This window comes from Penicillium taxi (genome assembly GCF_028828555.1).
Source record: "Penicillium taxi strain IBT 34144 chromosome Unknown utg000001l_segment0_segment0, whole genome shotgun sequence".
In the NCBI taxonomy this organism is placed as follows: domain Eukaryota; kingdom Fungi; phylum Ascomycota; class Eurotiomycetes; order Eurotiales; family Aspergillaceae; genus Penicillium; species Penicillium taxi.
In genome coordinates this window covers 3,010,611-3,029,628 of record NW_026643203.1, presented here as the reverse complement: position 1 = coordinate 3,029,628, position 19,018 = coordinate 3,010,611, and the positions used below count along the sequence as shown (strand labels likewise).

Below are 19,018 nucleotides of genomic sequence, written 5' to 3'. Positions count from 1 at the left end.
CTCAAAGTACGATGAACTGTACTTGGAAAGGTTTTCATATGAGCCTATAGCCTAGATCAATCCAGATCAACGGGTATCAGATCCCGGGTTTAGTATCTTGTAATCGGATCATGTTGAATCGGTTGATATAATGAGCGACAGAAGAAGAAACAAGTATAGTCACAAAGATAGAGAGGAACGAAAGGGATGGAACTTAGAGCTCTAAAGATGCTATACAAGCAAATTAAGCATAAGAGGGCATTAACATTAGTTCAGAATTGGGGTACAGATGAAGATTGTCCCGAGTTTATACTCTATCTTGGCAGTGAAAATAGTCCACATTACCACTAACAAATACAAGAGTAACTAGTTGAAAGTGCAGTTACTGATTGTACTATAATACTGTGGTGAGCAATTCAAGTAGAAAGATAGCGCTATAATTAACAACTTGGCTAGAAAAACGGGTGAAAGGGTATCTACAACGAGTCTTTTGTGCTTCGAACGGTAGTCAAAATCCAACAGGCTATTCAACAAGGCCAAACAATCGTGAGCCCTTGTAGTCTTTGTACTCTTTATCAGAGTACTCTTTGTACTCCTTGCGGGGGCTGAAGGAATGTCGTTGTTGAGGTCGTAGTATAGGCACTCGATCCGTTACAGGAGCATTCTCCTTCAGCATGTCCTTCAGTAGATCGAGTCGATTTTGCATGCGGTGGCGTTCGTCATCAAAGTTCTTCCGTAGAGCTTCCTCTGACTGTCGATGTTCTTGGGTGGAGATCTTCAAGCGCTCTCGGTAATCTTGGATCCTTTCCTCTAGTTTTACTTCCCTTTGTTTCAACTTGTTCTCTTTTTCCTTGCGCCGGCCATCGTATCGAGACATTTCTTGCTTAACTCGTGCCATGGTCTGCTTGAGCGTGTGATTTTCTTGCTTAATTGTGTCTTTCTCCTGCCGCAGTGCGTCGTTCTCCTGCTTGAGGGTCTCGTTATCCTTTTCAAGATCCCCAGAATTGGTAGATGCCGGACGTATCGCTTGTCGTTTCAAATCTGCCACTTGTCGCTCCAAATCTGCCACTTTTTTCTCCTCTTCCTTAAGCTTTCCTGCCAACCGCGAGGCTTCAGAATCCTTTTTGCGTGCAAAGTTCTTAGCTACTGATCGATACTGAATCAGTTTCTTGATCTCCTGGTTGGTCCGTAGCCGATAATTCTCGTATTCGGTCTTCCAATACTGTCCGGACTCTGACCGCGGATTACTCAGATTCAAGGTGTCGTCCTCGATGTTTGCTTCCAACTGAGCCGATGCGACGGGGTTTGCGTCTGATTCGGAGTTCTTCAACGCGTTATCACGAGCAGCCATGAGTGTTTGCGTGAGTTTGCTCTGTGGCTTGCCATCCGATGACAAGGAAGTCCATTGGGCGGTAATATTGCCCGATGCATTTGGGGGCGTCTTCACCAGGTTGCTCGAGAAGTCTTCACGCTTCCCCTCGTTATCCACAACACTTTCGCCAAAAGAAACAGTCTTGCGTCGGTGGGAGGTTGTACCGGGGGTTACAAGAATGCTCTTCGATGGCGAACCGGAGAGATTCATCTGATCCGGCTCTGTTTTCACAGGCTCCTGTTTCTTGATTGGAATGGGAAATGTATTGATTTTGCCGGATGGTTGGGATGCTTTATTTGACTGAGACGCGCTTTTTCCACTCTCCTCATCGGCAGGCGTTCCGAATAAGACGGACTTGAAGGCGCGTAGGGCGAACACTGGGGCCGGAGTCTCGGGGGGTTCCAACACTTTGGAGGTGTCTAGTTATGTGAGAAATGTTGGCTTCAATAGAGGGGAGTGTAACAAACCATCAGCCTCGTTTTTCATCCAGTCTAGCATGATAGGCGAGTCTTTTGAAAAGGTGAATTGTTTACTCCGCACAAACGCGTCAAGGGGAAAGGCGGGTGCTTATCGATAAGCCGATCTGTCCCAACTGGGATATCCCGGTCTACTTCTAGCACGTTCTCACTAGAAAGCCTTTCAAGGACAACGTTTCCCTGATAAATTATATTAATTGAACCCTTGTCAACCTCCTCTTGTTCACAGTCTTCGGTCCTCTACCTTTTCTCCCATCTTTCAGCTTTTCCACCTCCATCACCTAATATATAACTCCGTGATAAACAAATAACTACCACACCTAACACTATCTTCAAAAGCTAGGCTGTTTCCGTTCTTAGCACAGCTACTATTGCCTTCGGAACCCTTTTTGTTAGTTTTGATATCAATGTTACTGACTATCTATAAGGTCCGGGACATCTTCATGGCCTTGCAATTTATGCGCAGCATTTCTGGGGAATGTCAAATCCTTGGCCTATACCTTGATCTTTGCTAATAGTGCAGTTGCATTTGTCGATGGTGCTGTCTGCTGGTCTCATGGCCAGAGTGGTACCATTGGGGATATGCACCTATACTTACCCTGGTTGGAATCTTACTACTCCGTGTCATCGATATCTGAAGCCTGGTCACGGGTAACTGCATTTGCCATTGCATTAGGCCATAGCATTTGGATTGAACAGCAGCCAAGACTGTACCCACTGTTGGGCATTATGCTGCTCCATCACCTCCTATCAATTCTGCTCATTGAGGGATATATGACATTGAAAATCAATGGTCGGAAAAGAAATTAATTAATGTCTCAAATTTTATGCGTTCTCTTGACTGAACTACTACTTGGGCATCATCCTATCCCACTCCTTGATAGCGATAACGATAACGATAACAACTGAGGTCTTACCGCCTGTCTGCGAAAAAAGAATCCCCTCAATCTGCTCTCTTACCTTTACTGCACCAATACATTCTTTTCTTTATGCTGTGTAACCAAACCTGGATGTAGGGCGACTTCGCCGCGCTCCCTCGCGATGCCTGCCAAACACAAGAAGAAAAATCTTCGTCAGAAACAGCAAAACTTCTCTGACAGCTCTGTGACATCCAATATAGCTACAACCAATTACCGCGAAATCCATCTGACTGAGGTGGAAGCTTTACGCTCAATCTATGGCGATGACTTTGAAGAGGTTGAGCATCGCAAGTCAGCATGGCATGTAAGTATCTCCGAGGATCTGTTCATTGGCGGGGCTGATCTATTTCGTAGCAATCTTCCGATGTGAGCTTCAAGCTTAACCTTCGAGCTTCCTCAGCCCCAGACGTTCACCTCGAGCTCCTAGTAGAGCTTCCTACAACATACCCTAAAACCCTTCCAAATCTTTCGCTCGGAAACCTAGGAGATTTTCGGGAAGGCGCCAGCTCTCAAATCCAGGAAATCATTCGGACAAAACCGAAGTCACTTCTCGGGGCTGAGATGATCTTTGAATTGGCATTAGCTATTCAAGATATCCTTGAAGTAGTTGCCCAAGCACGAGAGCAGGACAAAGATCTCCCTAGCCTCGAAGAGGAACGAATGGAACAAAAGGCTGCTGCCAATCAGAGGGCTGAACTTGAAAAGCAAGAAGAACAGCGCAAAATGGATGCTGCAAAGGCGGCCGAAGATCGTGTTATAGAGAAACAACTCGAGGACAGAGCACGACAGCGCAAAGCCCGCAACATGAGGCGTAAAAGTCGAGGTGGGGCGGATTCGATGAGTGCTTCCGATGGCATTGAAAATACCCCTGGTGTAGTTTCTTTCGATCTGCCCCTGACAGTTAAGGGTCAAGATGAGCAGCTGCTTGTATTTCGTGCTGTTCATGGGAAAACGCTGCTGCAAACAAAACAGGGCAAGAAGACCTACACCGTGAGGCCTCTCATCTTCGAGGAACGGGATGTTCCACAGCTCCTTCTCAAAGAAATCTGCCTGAATGAGAGTAATTCAGACTCTCTCCCATTTCGAGGTGAAATGAGATCGAGTGAAGATAAGTTGGAGGGCCTCAAGCGGCTTCGACATCCCAACTTACTCGAATTTGTGGGTTTCAAGATAGCTCGTCCTATCAGCCATTCTCCATCACCTGAAAACACCTGGGAGGTATTCACACTCATGGAATTTGCAAACAAGGGATCTCTCTCGGAGCTTCTTGATATTATAGGCACCATTGCGGTGGATACACTCCGAAGCTGGATGATCCAACTTCTTGAGGCCTTGGAATTTTACCATCGCAGTGGATTTGTTCATGGTAACATCCACTGTGGGCAAATAATGTTGTGCAGGACAATTTCCGGAGAGACTATAGTGAAATTGGAATCTAGTGTGGAAGGGTCACTGCCAGGCTTTCCAGGAGGAAGCCGTTCTTTGACTTCATCCAAGTCGCCGCTATGGCATCCTCCAGAGCTGACTGAAGACAACGCTTCTCAAACCCTAAAGACCGATGTATGGAACCTTGGTGTGGTCATGTTGCAGATGGCATTCGGGAAAGATGTCTTGCTTCGATACACTTCGGCAAACCAATTAATGGTGACTCTGGGTGTCTCCCCACCGTTGCAAGACTTGCTTGGAGAGTTCTTCCGCCCTGACCCGAGAAAACGCCCGACCGCGTTTCAACTTCAGCCATCTGAGTTCTTTCGCGTGGATACGCCATTGACTATGCGCGAAAGGGCGTCAATTTCGGTGTCCATAGCGAGACGACCGAGACTGGATTCGTTTGGGGCAGCGGTGTTCTCGAGATATCATCAAGATTTTGATGAGGCCGGCCAGCTAGGACGTGGTGGTTTTGGTCAAGTTGTCAAGGCTAGAAATAAGCTCGATGGCCGCTTCTACGCCGTCAAGAAAATATCTCAGGCTTCCGCTGCGGCCCTAAAAGATACCCTCTCAGAAATCATGCTGTTGTCTCGATTAAACAATCCGTATGTTGTCCGGTACTATACTGCCTGGATTGAGGAAGATTTCACTTCCATCAATGATGATGCTATTTCTTCCTCAGAAAGTGACACACTTAGTCACCATGGGTTCAGCACGGGAGGTCTCGATTTCATTAGTTCCAGCGGGTACCCGAAAATTGAATTTGCTGCTTCTGATAGCGATGATGAGGGTGAAGTGATCTCAAATGAAGGCCATAATGAAACCCCTGACACGTGGGGATCCGGCAGTGGAGCAGACGACGAACTTAGTCGAGCAAGATCCAGCTCCAATAGTAGGCCTGTCTTGACTACACTGTATATCCAAATGGAGTACTGCGAGAAGCATGTAAGTGTAAAAGGTGGCTCCTCCTGGCGTCGTGATACTAACTTCCTTTAATTTCAAGACACTGCGGGACTTGATCAAAAACGGACTGTGTGATGATATTGATCGTTCATGGCGCCTGTTTCGCCAGATTCTCGATGGGTTAAGTCATATTCACAGCCATGGTATCATTCACCGGGACCTGAAACCAGATAATATTTTCATCGATGTTGCGAACAACCCTCGTATCGGTGATTTTGGCCTTGCTACTAGTGGGCATTTCTCGACAGCAGTACGTTCTTCCGCCGCAGCAGACCTGGAAGGCAACTTCACTCGTAGTCTCGGGACAACATATTATGTTGCACCAGAGATGAAGTCGGGATTCGCGGTGCAATATAATGAGAAAGTCGATGTAAGATTCCATCACCAAGACCATCACCCTTTTCCATGTAGACTAATACAATTCAGATGTTTTCTCTTGGCGTTATTTTCTTCGAGATGTGCTACCCACTACCGACAGGTATGGAGCGAGATCAAACTCTGCGAGCCATCAGGGAGCCCAACCCTACTCTCCCTGACACTTTCCAACAGTCCGAAAAAGCTGTTCAAGGCCAGATCATCGAATCCCTCTTAAATCACACTCCAAGTGAACGTCCAACAGCTACTGAGCTTCTTTCCAGTGGCAAGATTCCGCTCCAAATTGAAGAGGAGACATTTAGACGAGCTATTGTGCACCTGCTATCTGACCCTGATTCCCCTGACTACAAGAAAATTCTTTCTGCAATTTTCTCCCAGTCCCCAAAAAAGTTTGAGGATATCGCTTGGGATATGGACTCTCGTGGTGCACCGGCAGCCAATGAGCTCCTCATTCAGGGCCTAGTGAGAGAGAAATTGTCCTCAATATTCCGACGACATGGCGCTGTGGAATCATCGAGACAAATGCTTTTCCCCAGATCTCATCACTACTCTGGTGGCGCTGTGCGTCTGTTGGATGTTTCTGGAAACCTCCTCCAGCTGCCATTTGACCTTACTGTTCCGAATGCGCGAGCCATTCCCCGTCAAGATCCTTCTCTAGAAAAGACCTTTGCGTTCGGAACAGTCTACAGAGAGTCTACTCATGGCAGTGAGCCTCGGACCCATCGTGAGGTTGATTTTGACATTGTATCATACAACACTTTAGACTTGGCGCTCAAGGAAGCGGAAGTTATCAAGGTGCTTGATGAGATTATCGAAGAGTTCCCACCTCTCCAAGCCTCTCCGATGTGTTTCCTGGTCAATCATTCCGATCTCCTGCAACTCATCATGGAGTTCTGTCGTATTAATTCTTCCCAAATTCCACTAGTGAAGGATGTCCTCAGCAAGTTGAATATTGGCAAATGGACGATGCAGAAGATTCGCAGTGAGCTTCGGTCACCTGCAATCGGTGTTGCCTCGACAGCTTTGGATGATCTTAGTCGATTTGATTTCAGAGGTACACTTTCTTTTTATTAATCATCTAGCCTAATGAATGCTAACCTTAAATGCTTAGACAACATCAAGGAGACTCAACGCAGGTTACAAGTAATAATGGAAGGTACAGAACAGGCAGAGCGGATCCCACCGATATTTGCTCGCTTGAATATGCTCATGACCTACCTGCAAAGCTTCGGTGTGAAGCGGAAAGTTTACATCAACCCTCTAAGCAGTTTACAGGAGAAGTTCTACCGAGGTAGCTTGCTGTTCCAGTGTGTTTTCGATAGCAAGCAACGTGACGTATTTGCAGCAGGTGGGCGATATGACGGGTTAATCCAGGAATTCTCACCAAAGGTCTTGTCCAGTCGACCACAAGCACACGCAGTCGGGTTCAACTTGAGCTCGGATCGACTCGGCTCGTCCATGGCCGAATATTTGAAGTCTAAAAATTCACAAAGAGACTCCGAGACAGGTGCCGAGGCGTACTGGTCAACCCGCAGAGTATGTTTATTCTTCTGATTTTGCATTATTTCTTTCGCTGTATACTGACCAGAATCACAGTGTGATGTTCTCGTCGCCAGTTTTGATGCAACAGTTCTACGCACAATAGGAGTGAGGATCGTCGAAGATCTTTGGGCGAACTCAATCAGTGCTGAGCTTTCAGTGGACACCATGTCTCTCGAAGAACTCTTGATCAAGTACAAATATCACAACCACCGTTGGATCGTGATTGCAAAGCAAGATAGCAAGGAGCGAGGCTACAAAGTGCGGAATGTGGCCCGCAAAGAGGAGTTTGATATTCGCAGCTCAGAGCTTATCCCATGGCTTCGGTCTGAAGTGCAAGCCCGCCACCATCGCGAGGGCACGTTTGACCCGCGCCAATCCCGACAACCCGGCCAACAAGATATTCTACAGTCCCAAGACAAGGTCAACGATGTCCGCATCCTTGTCCCACATCATCGAAATAAGAAGACAAACCGACGAAACATCGTCGAATCAGGTACGTTTTTTCAAACTTTTGATCCGGTACTCTTCCATCCAAAGCTAAGCTACGTATTTTAGCTCTTCTACGTTCACACGAAGTCGCCGAACATGCTCGTCACGGTCCTGTCGCTGCGATTGACACTCGTGACGAGGTCCTAGATGCTATCCGAGAAACTAGACTCTCTGACCCCGAGAGCTGGCGTACTGTCATCCAGAATGCACCTCTTAATGAACGCAAGTATGTCAGTCAGCTGTATGACCTGCTCACAGATTTTGCATCCGAGGCTCGCTCGAGCGATACCACACAAACCTACACCAATGCCTTCATCTACAACTACCGTACTGGATCTTGTGTTTATTATGACCTCGGCCCATCCGACAAATGAAACTCAATGAATAAAAGAGCAGTTGTGCTTTCCGTCCGTTTTTTTCTATTTGTTTGGTTTTTGCATCAAAATGACATGGGAGGTTGTCTGATATCAAGGTTGTTTGTCCTGTTGGCATCGAAAACCATGTATCTTCTATAACATCTCCTCTCATACTGATATATTGATACCCCGCTATGAATTATGGTCAATGATAACGATTATCGAGCATTAAAGGATATAACCTATTCATGGGGATCCATGCCCATGTGTACGTCCACACTTCCCGAGGTTCCGAGGTCTTAGAGATTGCTATACCTAACTAGGTAGGTATTTAAGCCCATCTATGTTATGTTATTCACCCAATTCGCTCCCTCTCTCTGATCTTGATCTTTTATATTCTTTCCTCGTGCTTGTCTGTTTCCCTTGGACTCTTTAAGTCTTCCTCACACTCTAACATCTTGTCGAGCTCCCTGAGGGCAAAATATTTGACAGCAGACCTGCGCATGTTCCTCAAGAAGGAGATTAGCCAGCAGCAGATGGATTCCGAGCATTACTCAAACGAATCAAATGGCTCAGAGTTAAATACGAGGAAGGCGCCGAGAAACCAGAACAGGGTAACTTGTTGAGGATAGTCGTCATTGTCCATAGGTCGGTCATTGGACTGAAATGAGGAGGATGAGGACTGATAAATATCAATATTTTGTTCTAAAGAGCATTATTTCCTGCACCACCATACTCTGAGCAATTATCAAGTAAAACTCTTAAAATGTTTGAATATCAGATAGCAATGATATCCCGCTAGATATATACGCTAAACCCAATTTGGGAATGCGGAGAAACCCCTCAAACTTGGAGAAACCCAACCTTCTTGTTTACCACCTTGTCCTTCACATGCCAGTTACCAGATCTACGATGAAACGAAGAATCACCTATTTCCAAGCCCCCAATGCTCCATTTGAGCAGGACCAGGTTGTCCTCACATCAAAGAACCTTGTGATTCGCGACCTGGACGCCGCCCGTGAAAACCGTATTACATTTGGGCTAGAGGACCTTCCGGAGGAGGTGAGACGATTTGGGTCCTCTTCAACCGAGTTATTTTAGCCAGCTAATTGTTCTTTGGCTTGATCTATAGCTCCGTGATGTCCTAAAGCAGTCCCATGAGCTCCATCTCCGCTGGGCCACAGAACGGCCCTATATTGCTATCGCACCTTTCGCAAGCAGGGTCTCACCTGGCCTGCATGTGCACTACACTCCCTTGAAAAAAGATCTGTCGTCGTGAGTTGAAATAAGGATGTGAATGATGCTCGAGGTGAAATTGACCAGTCTAAGGGAGGCACTATGTTCAGTGCTACACACCATATTTGGGGAGAAGGTGAACTGCTCCAAACCAGAGGTAAAAAGCTCCATACATCATCAATTCTGTTAAAATTTCCTATTTTTACTATACTAAACTTCAATTGAACTATCACTAACCAATGCATGTCTACAATATAGGATTCCTTTATCACGCCACCGGCCTTATCTACGAGATTCGCGGCCTCGGCCTCACTCCAGTATTGGTCAAGACTCCCTTCTCTCCAAGCTCTAGTTTCGTTCATTCAGAATACTGCATGTCGCCAGCTGAAGACTGGTAGCGCCGAGTGCCATGAAAATAGCAATTCCCTACTCAGTGCCGATGCTGTCGACATTGACTACAATAGCATTTCATCCACTGTGACAGTAACAGGACTCTGGGCCAGTCCCCCAAGTGGTGGCTGGACTGAGGATATTCAGAAGCCAGTCTCTAGCGCGGATAAGATCGAATTTGGGCTTCTGACAGCAGAGAAGGATGCCGCTGCTCCGGAGGATGTCAAGATGGGCGGACTCCTAGCTGTTGTTGGATCGGACAAGACATTAAGTATGTATCACTACATTGACTGTAGCAAGACCAACCAAGCTAATCATCTATAGAACCGACTATGTTCTCGTTCCCTTCACGGCATCATGCTCTCCCTGCTACAGCCAGCTACACCGTCTCTTTCAATCACCCAACTGGCCTTCATCCAACAATGTCAATATCATTACCTTCTTCCGCACTGGAGAGACCACCAGCACCAGATGGCACAAAATGTGCGCTACACACATACCTAACCCTCCCATCCTCCATCTTCGGCGACCAGTACCAACTCGGTACAACAGACCCGCTATTCCGAGAATTGCACAACCTCGCAGCATTACACAGCTTCTCAGGCGAAACAGACCTCGAAGCACCAGACTGGGTTGTGCAGCGCTGGGGCTCGAACTGGCTCTTTGAACTAGCAGCCCCCGCTTTGGAAAGCAGCCCCGCAGTATCTAACTGGACCGCCACCATCCCCCTTCACCTGCGATACCTCCCCCCATCAGAATCTGGGTACCAAACTGCCAATGTGCCTTGGCCAGTGGTGTTCTGGGCTTGCACTATGGATGATGGTACCAAAATGGGAGTTAACCCGTTCGACCGGACCAATCTAGGTTGGGATGGGCTCTTTGGCCCTCGTACCATGTTCTATCAGCTACATCCTAGTTCTGATAAACTTGTTGAGGAGCTTGAAGTGCCCGTTCTACAGCTGAAAGGTGGCAATAGTATCTTCCAAGCGCGTAATATCGAGCTGGCAACATGTGCTGCTATTACTCTCGGTTTCTTGTGGGTTCTTTGGCGTCTTTTGCGTGTGGCATGGTCATCTGGTATCAGGGAGGATAAATCCAGAAGTTCCAAAGAGAGCCACGACAAGAAGGAGGATTAGTATCTATTTCAATCTTACTAGATGGCATTGAAAATAATAATCATCATTATACTAGGCGTTTGGGGGGCAACTTCTCAATAGAAGTTAATAGAATTTTGCTGCAGATGCAGTTGTCTCATATCGATATTCATAATTCATCCATTTTGTATCCAAAGGAGCTCAAATCCCCATATCCGGCAATTGCCACGGCACGTCCGTTTAAAGGAATTGATCCAGGTCACAGTTCTGCAAGCTAGACATATCAGTCACCAAGTCCCCAAGCCATGACGACTCCTTTTTACATCAGACATGGATGCCATTTTCTGCTACCGTCGTATCATAAACGGTGAGGACTTCAAGAGTTTGCATCGCAGCTAGAAGGAAGTCTAGTGTAGCGCGATTATCAATTGTCAATTGACAATAAGTATAGACCACCTGGAAGGGGCATTGGCAGTCTGCTGCAAGGGACAGGCGGATGCGACCATGACGCGAGCGGCGCAAAGACCACAATCTGCCAGGGACAATACACGGTGTGGAAGTCGGCTGGATAGTAGTGCATGTGCATTGAGGGTGCGGACGCGGCGGAAGATGCATAGCATCAAGTTGCACTGAACTAGAATCAGGGATGACTCGTGGAATATTAGGTCCAAGGCGGATGTTAGTGTTTGTTCTAATTGAGGGAGATCTTGTTGTGATGGCCCTGTTGGGTCAAGACTTTCAGAAAGAGGGAGAAGGTTCAAAAAGTCTGGCTCGGGAAATGATTCAATCCCTGCAGTCGGTACGTTGATTAAGGCACTGTGGGGAATTGCTCGAGATCCACCCTAGGACAACTGATATCAAAGTGTTCCGAATAAATATCGACGGATGTCTGGGCCATACAATGGACTGGCATAGTCACATTTCCGCCCTGACTTTCTTGAAATTCGTAGATATGAGACTTGTAGTTCTTTGATTAAGAGGTTCAATATGGGGGCGTACTGCTCAATTAGATGCATGAAAATATAGCTAGCCATCCAGGCAGCGTTTGGCGAAGCTCTCATACTCAGATACGCCGCACAAAGTACCCAACCCGTGACCGTGTCAATAGAAGGGTTCTTGGCGCCTAAAACACTCTGTCCGAGGATGATGACGTGCGCAGCTTCAACAAATTATAGATCCGCAAAAAATGTCTCGCCGCAAGAATAAAACACCGCGTCATGAAGCTGTTCTGCAGGGTTAATGGCTTCTTTGGACCAGTTCTGGTAGATAGGAGCTAGTATTGAATCCCGGCGGAAGAATTTGTAGCATGGATCGACTTTTTCAAAGAATATGGAGGCAAGTCGCCTCGTTTCTTCTAGCGAGACGATCTGTGTAATAAGCGCCGATGCTGATGCCGCGGCCGACTCAGACACGAAGCCAGGCCGTTGACCGACATTCCATGCAAATAGCTGCAGTCGCGGCGCATGGGCTAGGTCAACTCAGAGTCCAATCTTGCGCACGAATGCAGCCGGCTTGGGAGGTGCAGATCATTGACCTGGGGTCTGCAATTATGGTAGGGTCGATTTTTCTGTTAGTCCAACCATCTTGGACTCTGTTCTAATCATCTAGCATCCATATATTGGCGTGATGTTTACTATCTGGTCGGGCACGTCCCTTCGGTGATAAGGAGCAGTATTGGCAGTCAAGTCCAGCCTGGACGTATCTGCCGCAGGGCTGGTCATCTGAAGCTTTGCGCTTGCGTGTGTGGCATGAGATACAGACAATGACGCGTGGAGTGATAGTAGAGCATGGTGGAGAGTAGACGTGCATCACCATTTCTGGGAAGTTGCTCTTTTTTCAAACTGGAAATTTCCTAACGCAAAGAAATATTGAAAAGGATAGCACTGAATTAGAGGTCCTCAAAATTGGAATATCTGGCTATTTAATCAAATATTCCCATTCAACTTGGATGGAAATTCCGTGGTCACATCGAGTATACATTGTAGTACGAAACACAGGTCTACGATTATACTTCAACATCCTGTGCGATCCTCTTTAAATAAGATCTCTCATCACGTAAAGTGACAATGACGCCAAGGATTTGTCAATGTCGAAGTTCACCGGCGATGTTGTGGGGACTACAGAGTCATTTCGGTGATAACATAGATCCAAGCTTACTCACGAGGTCACGGGATACGAGATGTTCAGTACTTTTAGCTATTATTTATGTATTTAATCTGTAAACTAATTTAGTGATATTTAAATACAAGGTTGAGGTAGGATAGGTAACCCTGACTAGATGCAACCGGCCCGGTGAGGCAAATCTGCATGTACTCCGTAAACCTTCTTTTCTTATGTTGCCACCAAGAAGAGGATGAAAGTAAGGACATAATGAAGATACCAATTATACAATTCTAGTTAGTAAGAGATAAATAGTAAACCCGTGGTTAAGTGTACTAATACGAAGTAGGTTAATCTATTAATCCGTTTTAGTAGCGCAGATAAGCGTATGGACTCAGTAGATAGAAATTGACCAATAATATCTCCACCGATGTCGGCTTATCTCTCCAATTGGCCACAATATACGGTGAGGGCACGTGCACGCACTGACTCAACCTTGAAAACCTCATTTTCTCTTCTTCTTCTCTTCTTCTCCGATACATCTTCTCCACTTACCCATGTCCCGTTAGATCCCTTTACCTTTTTTCTTTCCTTGACTGCTTATTTGACAGTCGCGCTTATGTGTTTGGCACCCTCAATCTTCACCTCCCAGGTACATTCCACCTCCTTCAATCCCATGACTCAATGCTAATTTATTCTATAGGACTACATCTCGGGTATGTCATACTATAGGTCTTGTCTAATCGAAACTGACCACTAAACTCACTTCTAGATCACCTTTGGAAAGCTTCCATTAACTGAATTGACATACTATAACGTTCAATTCCTTTACAACTCTACAATCCCATTTACAACCACCCCTTCAAAATGTTCATGAACCTTGTCAAGGCCATGCCCACCCGGGCCTCGGCCTTTGCCTCCATGAAGCAGTCTTCTCAGTCTCGCTTCATGGCTACCGTGCGTCAGCGTGCTGCTCTTGAGCCTGCTACCTTCACCATTCGTGACGGTCCCATGTTCACCGGAAAGTCATTTGGTGCTCGTTCCAACATCTCCGGCGAGGCCGTTTTCACCACCTCTCTTGTTGGATACCCCGAGTCTCTGACCGACCCCTCATACCGTGGCCAGATCCTGGTCTTCACCCAGCCTTTGATTGGCAACTACGGTGTTCCCTCCGCCGAGAAGGACAGCAATGGCCTGCTCAAGTACTTCGAGTCCCCCAACCTGCAGGCCGCCGGTGTCGTCGTTGCTGATGTTGCAGAGCAATACAGCCACTGGACGGCAGTGGAGAGCTTGGGTGAGTGGTGCGCTCGTGAGGGAGTTCCTGCAATCTCCGGCGTGGACACTCGTGCCATTGTCACCTTCCTGCGTGAGCGCGGTTCCTCCCTTGCCAAAATCACTGTTGGTGAGGAGTACGATGCCAACGAAGACGAGGCTTTCACCGACCCGGAGCAGATTCACCTGGTGCGCCAGGTCAGCACCAAGCAACCTTTCCACGTCAGCGCTGCCGACCCCCAGTGCCACGTCGCCGTCATTGATTGCGGTGTGAAGGAGAATATCCTGCGGAGCTTGGTTGGCCGCGGTGCCAGTGTCACCGTCTTCCCCTTCGATTTCCCCATCCACAAGGTCGCCCACCACTTTGATGGTGTGTTTATCTCTAACGGCCCCGGTGACCCAACTCACTGCCAGGACACCGTCTACCACCTGAAGCGTCTTATGGAGACTTCCCAAGTCCCCATCTTCGGTATCTGTCTGGGACACCAGCTTCTGGCTTTGGCTAGCGGTGCCACCACTATCAAACTCAAGTACGGAAACCGGGCTCACAACATCCCCGCTCTGGACCTGAGCACTGGTCGCTGCCACATCACTAGCCAGAACCACGGATACGCTGTCGATGCCTCAACCTTGCCCTCGGACTGGAAGCCCTACTTCGTTAACCTGAACGACCAAAGCAACGAGGGCATGATCCACAAGTCTCGCCCTATCTTCAGCACCCAGTTCCACCCCGAGGCTAAGGGAGGTCCCCTGGATTCCTCTTACCTCTTCGATATCTACATTGACAGTGTCCTGAAGTACAAGACCAGCCAGGCCGGTCTGTACCCTCAGCGTGACAGCCGCCCTAATCAGCTACTCGTGGACCTATTGGCCAAGGAGCGTGTGGGTGTCCAGCCCACTATCGGCATGCAAAATATCCTTGCTGCCGCTGCTACTGCCGCATAAATAATTTACTTGTCAGGAGTTTGGGCTATTGGTCAGGAAAGACCGTCGAGTTGAAGCATTTCATATCTCTTACATCTTTATTCTCGATATCAATTTCAAAGAATTATCAAGTTCACTTTTCATTCATTCTCAATCCAGTAGATAGGCTTATTTGGCAACTATCGATACCACATCTTCATCTGCAACCATATGCGCCAATCCCACGCGCTGCGGCACATGTCGTGCACTGGCACCCCATACTAGGGCATACTTGAACGTTTCCTTGAGTGTGCGATGGATTTGGTCACACACGTCCTCAATACTGGAATCTTGACGCACAATCAGCGCCTCACTGAAATCGGGATCGACTCCCTTGCTATAGTTTTCGTAATGTTAGATAAAGAGATCATATGGTGGAATTCACCAAGACAAGGGACGTACCGCTTGGTGTATAAACGCATGAGCCTCAACTCCTTCCAGATTCGCTCAACAACTTGCTGTACACCGAGATCGAGCTCACAGCTCATGACGGCTGTGTGTGGCTCACGGGCAAGCTGGTCAAGGAACTCAAGACTAACGCTGTCGATCTTGTTGTAAACGTACAAGCTACCAACGATGTTAGTACTAACTCTCGATAGAACATAAGCTGTCGAATTTACCAGCGGATATATTTGCGGTGATCCTTCATAATAACATCGATGAAGTCGTCGATTGTGGCTGTCCCGAGGTCCTATTTAGTGGGTGTTTCGATGAAAACGCATATTCAAACATACCATATTCATCTCGCACCAAGACCTCACCGTTGAGGATCTTGTAGTCACGTAGAACGTTGAAGATGATCTTCTCATCCAGGATCTTAGGTGGTGTCGCGAAGGTGATCTTCAAACCACCAGCCTTCTTGATTTTCAAGTAGATGTTTCTAACATGGTTAGTCCACCCACATATCTAAAGAGTCGAAACCTTCGAGTACATACGGTGGTTCTTTGTTCAACCGAATACCCACAGAATCTAATTCTGCCTCGAGGAGCGCACGCTGCTCAGCCCGCTTAGTAGCATCCAGAACCATCAGGATCAAGTCACTAGTTTTAGCGGCCGAAATGACCTGTCGTCCACGACCCTTGCCCTCGGATGCACCCTCGATAATACCGGGCAAATCCAAGATCTGGATCTCGGCACCGCCATACTCCAGCACACCGGGGATGGCAGTAAGTGTGGTGAAGGAGTAAGATGCAGCTTCACTCTTGGTCTTGGTGATCTTGGATAGGAAAGTGGACTTTCCGACAGATGGGAAACCAACAAGCGCCACGCGAGCATCACCGCTCTTGCTAACATCAAATCCGGCACCGCCACCGGAGCCTGCACCACCTACTGGCTCGAGTAGTTGAGCTCGTAGACGGGCGAGTTTTCTGGAAGAGGTTTAGTATGAGTATTTGATTTGCATGTAAAGAGAGCATTTGATGGAGGGATACTCACCCTTTCAGTAGACCCAAGTGATATTCTTCGAAATATTAGATCTCTCTTTCTCTCTCTTATGATCCTCACTATCACGAAACATACCAGTGGCCTTATTCTCTGCGGGGCATGTTAGTAGGGTGAATGATCGAGTTGGGGCTTGTATGACTTACTCTGCGTCCGTCGCATCTCATCCTCGATCCTGGAGGTATAAGCATAAGTAAATTTTCATAAAATACGCACAATTGTTCATAATAAGGACCATACTCTTTGATTTTTTCCGTAATGTTCACCATTTTGCCTGTTGTGGAGGCTTCTCGCCTGCAGAATCACTAGAAATTCTCTGTTAGTTTGATAGGTTATTCTTTTCGGCTTCGAGAGAAGATATCCTTCTACTGCTCAACCGAACCAGATACTCTGCGAGCCCTTGTGTGTATGGGACGAGTAGTTAACCATCAAAAGACAGAAGATGGTTAATAAGTCTGTGCTCTGACCATTTCCCAAAGGGGTTAGCGCGGATTATCTACTCTCATCTTTTTATCTTTCATTTCCTCCTCTCTCTTTATTTCATCCTCGTTCCTTTTTCATTCCCATTTTTTCTCAATTCCACTTCAGCGTTCCTTCAGTTTTTATCTCCATTCATCACATTTTCCATCATAATTGTCAGTCTTGTTCGACAGTCACTTGTGATCCATGCCAAGACCCACTTAGGTAATCACATTGAATCTCGCCGCGCAACTTCGAGCTAAACTCGACCTTGATTTTCAAAAAAGTTTGACATTCCCTCAATCTTTATCTTCCGCACCTTTCATATCTCAGCCATGGCCACATCCACTGAGCCTGTGCTCGATGCGACCCAATCAGATGAGCAGCAGCTCCAGCGTCAACCAGTTCAAGGCGGCGCGTCGCAAGATGATGAACAGCAGCTCCAGCTTCAACCAGTCCAAGGCGGCGGATCGCCAACAGATCAACAGCTGCAGGAGCCCCCGAAAAAGAAAAAGACAAAGTTAATTCGCCGAAAGAAGACCCCAGCTCGCGTGCAAGTGGATCAAGAATTTATCAAGACCCTCGCTCCCGAGCAGACAGGCACCACCTACAACTTATGGTACAATCGCTTCGAAGGCGGCAACCGGGGCGACAACTTTGGAGTGAACACACCAGCACCAAGACGGTGCGTCATCGCTGAAGACAGCGGATATACAATGGGAGATAAAAACGCCAGCTCTTTTTTCTGCATTTGGTTCGCCAGAGGCACCTGCCCCAAAGGCTCTGATTGCGAATACCTACATCGTCTCCCGGGCCCGTACGACATGCCTCTCCCGACTATGGACTGCTTTGGCAGAGATAAGTTCCAAGATTACAGATCCGATATGGGTGGTGTAGGAACATTCAATGTATTCTCCTTCTCCCCAGAGCGCAACTATTCACACTAATATTATTCTTACCAGAAACAAAACCGCACACTTTACGTTGGCAAAATCCACGTCACAGACGATATTGAGGTGAGCAGATCTAAAATCAAACTCGGCCGCGAAAATCAACTGATGAAATACAGGAAGTTGTGGCGCGCCACTTTGCAGAATGGGGTCAGGTTGAGCGTATCCGTGTTTTGACAGGCCGGGGTGTAGCTTTCGTTACATACATGAACGAAGTTAACGCGCAATTCGCCAAAGAAGCAATGTCGCGCCAGTCCTTAGCTAATAAAGAGATACTCAACGTACGCTGGGCGACAGAGGATCCGAATCCGGCTGCCCAGAAACGCGAGGCACAACGCTTGGAGGAACAGGCTGCGGAAGCAATTCGACGTGCCCTACCTGCAGACTTTATTGCTGAGCTTGAAGGTCGTGACCCGGAAGCCAAGAGACGACGCAAGATTGAGGGTAGCCACGGATTGCAGGGCTACGAAGTTCCAGATAACGTTTGGCATGCCCAGACACGACAGTTGGAGGGCCCGGCATCGGCTCCAGGTCAGCCAGGTCAGCTTCGTCAGCTCACAGCGGCTGAACAAGGGGAATCGATTCATCCTGCAAACGCACCTGCACAGGCCGCTGGGCCGCCAGAGTTAGAGTGGCTCCCACATTGGCCCCCCTACTTTCAGAATTCGACCTATTCACGAGAATTCATGCACAGATACAATACCCAAAAGGACGCTAATAATGTGCTCAGAGATCGTCTGATCGCAGCGGGCAGTATTGGATTAATTCCGGGTTCTCAACCCCAGCCGCGCGATCCCTCGAAGCCTCAGAAGACCTGCCTCGTCGACTACTCCGACGATAGCGAGTGAGCATGGGCATGGCTTACTCAAGACGAGAGAGGTGTGCATATAACACTACTTTCTCAAAAACAAATGTATTACTTCCTTACCACCATAATCCATCATACCTATCCTAAGAAGTAGTAACCTTATTGATATTACGAGTCACGATTTGCATATTCGATACCTACTTTTTCTAACTATTCACGATACTACTTATTGGCACCATCTTGCATACATACAATCAACCCATTATAAAACACCCATATTAAACCTTGGAAGTTATCTGGCCTCCAGCTAGAATAACTTAAGGGTTATTATCAATCCAATGATCACGAGATCTCCTAGAAGCGAGTCATGTCGCACTTAGGCCTATGTAGAGTACGAGAGCACGTG

At 47.3% G+C, this 19,018-nt stretch overlaps 7 protein-coding genes across 7 annotated transcripts; 4 read left to right on the top strand and 3 right to left on the bottom strand.

Annotated features, from left to right (window-relative positions):
- Positions 1–502: 502 nt before the first annotated feature.
- N7495_001097 (uncharacterized protein) lies at positions 503–2,385 on the bottom strand (the record flags this gene model as incomplete). Its single annotated transcript, XM_057203767.1, has 2 exons — positions 503–1,758; positions 2,328–2,385. The coding sequence occupies 2 exons, from the start codon at positions 2,383–2,385 to the stop codon at positions 503–505; spliced, it is 1,314 nt and encodes a 437-aa protein (XP_057067840.1).
- Positions 2,386–2,868: 483 nt separating this feature from the next.
- Positions 2,869–7,918, top strand: cpcC (putative protein kinase (Gcn2); the record flags this gene model as incomplete). The annotated part of the gene is made up of 7 exons (XM_057203766.1): positions 2,869–3,051; positions 3,102–5,120; positions 5,179–5,508; positions 5,565–6,567; positions 6,625–7,049; positions 7,110–7,548; positions 7,611–7,918. The coding sequence occupies 7 exons, from the start codon at positions 2,869–2,871 to the stop codon at positions 7,916–7,918; spliced, it is 4,707 nt and encodes a 1,568-aa protein (XP_057067839.1).
- Positions 7,919–8,791: 873 nt separating this feature from the next.
- N7495_001095 (uncharacterized protein) lies at positions 8,792–10,662 on the top strand (the record flags this gene model as incomplete). The annotated part of the gene is made up of 5 exons (XM_057203765.1): positions 8,792–8,962; positions 9,033–9,175; positions 9,230–9,293; positions 9,395–9,797; positions 9,851–10,662. 5 exons carry the CDS (start codon positions 8,792–8,794, stop codon positions 10,660–10,662), a joined length of 1,593 nt encoding a protein of 530 aa, XP_057067838.1.
- Positions 10,663–11,051: 389 nt separating this feature from the next.
- On the bottom strand, positions 11,052–12,435 carry N7495_001094 (putative C6 transcription factor; the record flags this gene model as incomplete). Its single annotated transcript, XM_057203764.1, has 3 exons — positions 11,052–11,462; positions 11,832–12,097; positions 12,255–12,435. The coding sequence occupies 3 exons, from the start codon at positions 12,433–12,435 to the stop codon at positions 11,052–11,054; spliced, it is 858 nt and encodes a 285-aa protein (XP_057067837.1).
- Positions 12,436–13,587: 1,152 nt separating this feature from the next.
- On the top strand, positions 13,588–14,937 carry cpa1 (carbamoyl-phosphate synthase (glutamine-hydrolyzing) CPA1; the record flags this gene model as incomplete). Its single annotated transcript, XM_057203763.1, has 1 exon — positions 13,588–14,937. The coding sequence occupies one exon, from the start codon at positions 13,588–13,590 to the stop codon at positions 14,935–14,937; it is 1,350 nt and encodes a 449-aa protein (XP_057067836.1).
- Positions 14,938–15,084: 147 nt separating this feature from the next.
- Positions 15,085–16,664, bottom strand: N7495_001092 (uncharacterized protein; the record flags this gene model as incomplete). Its single annotated transcript, XM_057203762.1, has 5 exons — positions 15,085–15,292; positions 15,358–15,646; positions 15,690–15,813; positions 15,920–16,322; positions 16,612–16,664. The coding sequence occupies 5 exons, from the start codon at positions 16,662–16,664 to the stop codon at positions 15,085–15,087; spliced, it is 1,077 nt and encodes a 358-aa protein (XP_057067835.1).
- Positions 16,665–17,189: 525 nt separating this feature from the next.
- cwc2 (active spliceosome conformation promoter CWC2) lies at positions 17,190–18,652 on the top strand (the record flags this gene model as incomplete). Its single annotated transcript, XM_057203761.1, has 3 exons — positions 17,190–17,762; positions 17,817–17,870; positions 17,924–18,652. The coding sequence occupies 3 exons, from the start codon at positions 17,190–17,192 to the stop codon at positions 18,650–18,652; spliced, it is 1,356 nt and encodes a 451-aa protein (XP_057067834.1).
- Positions 18,653–19,018: the final 366 nt, after the last annotated feature.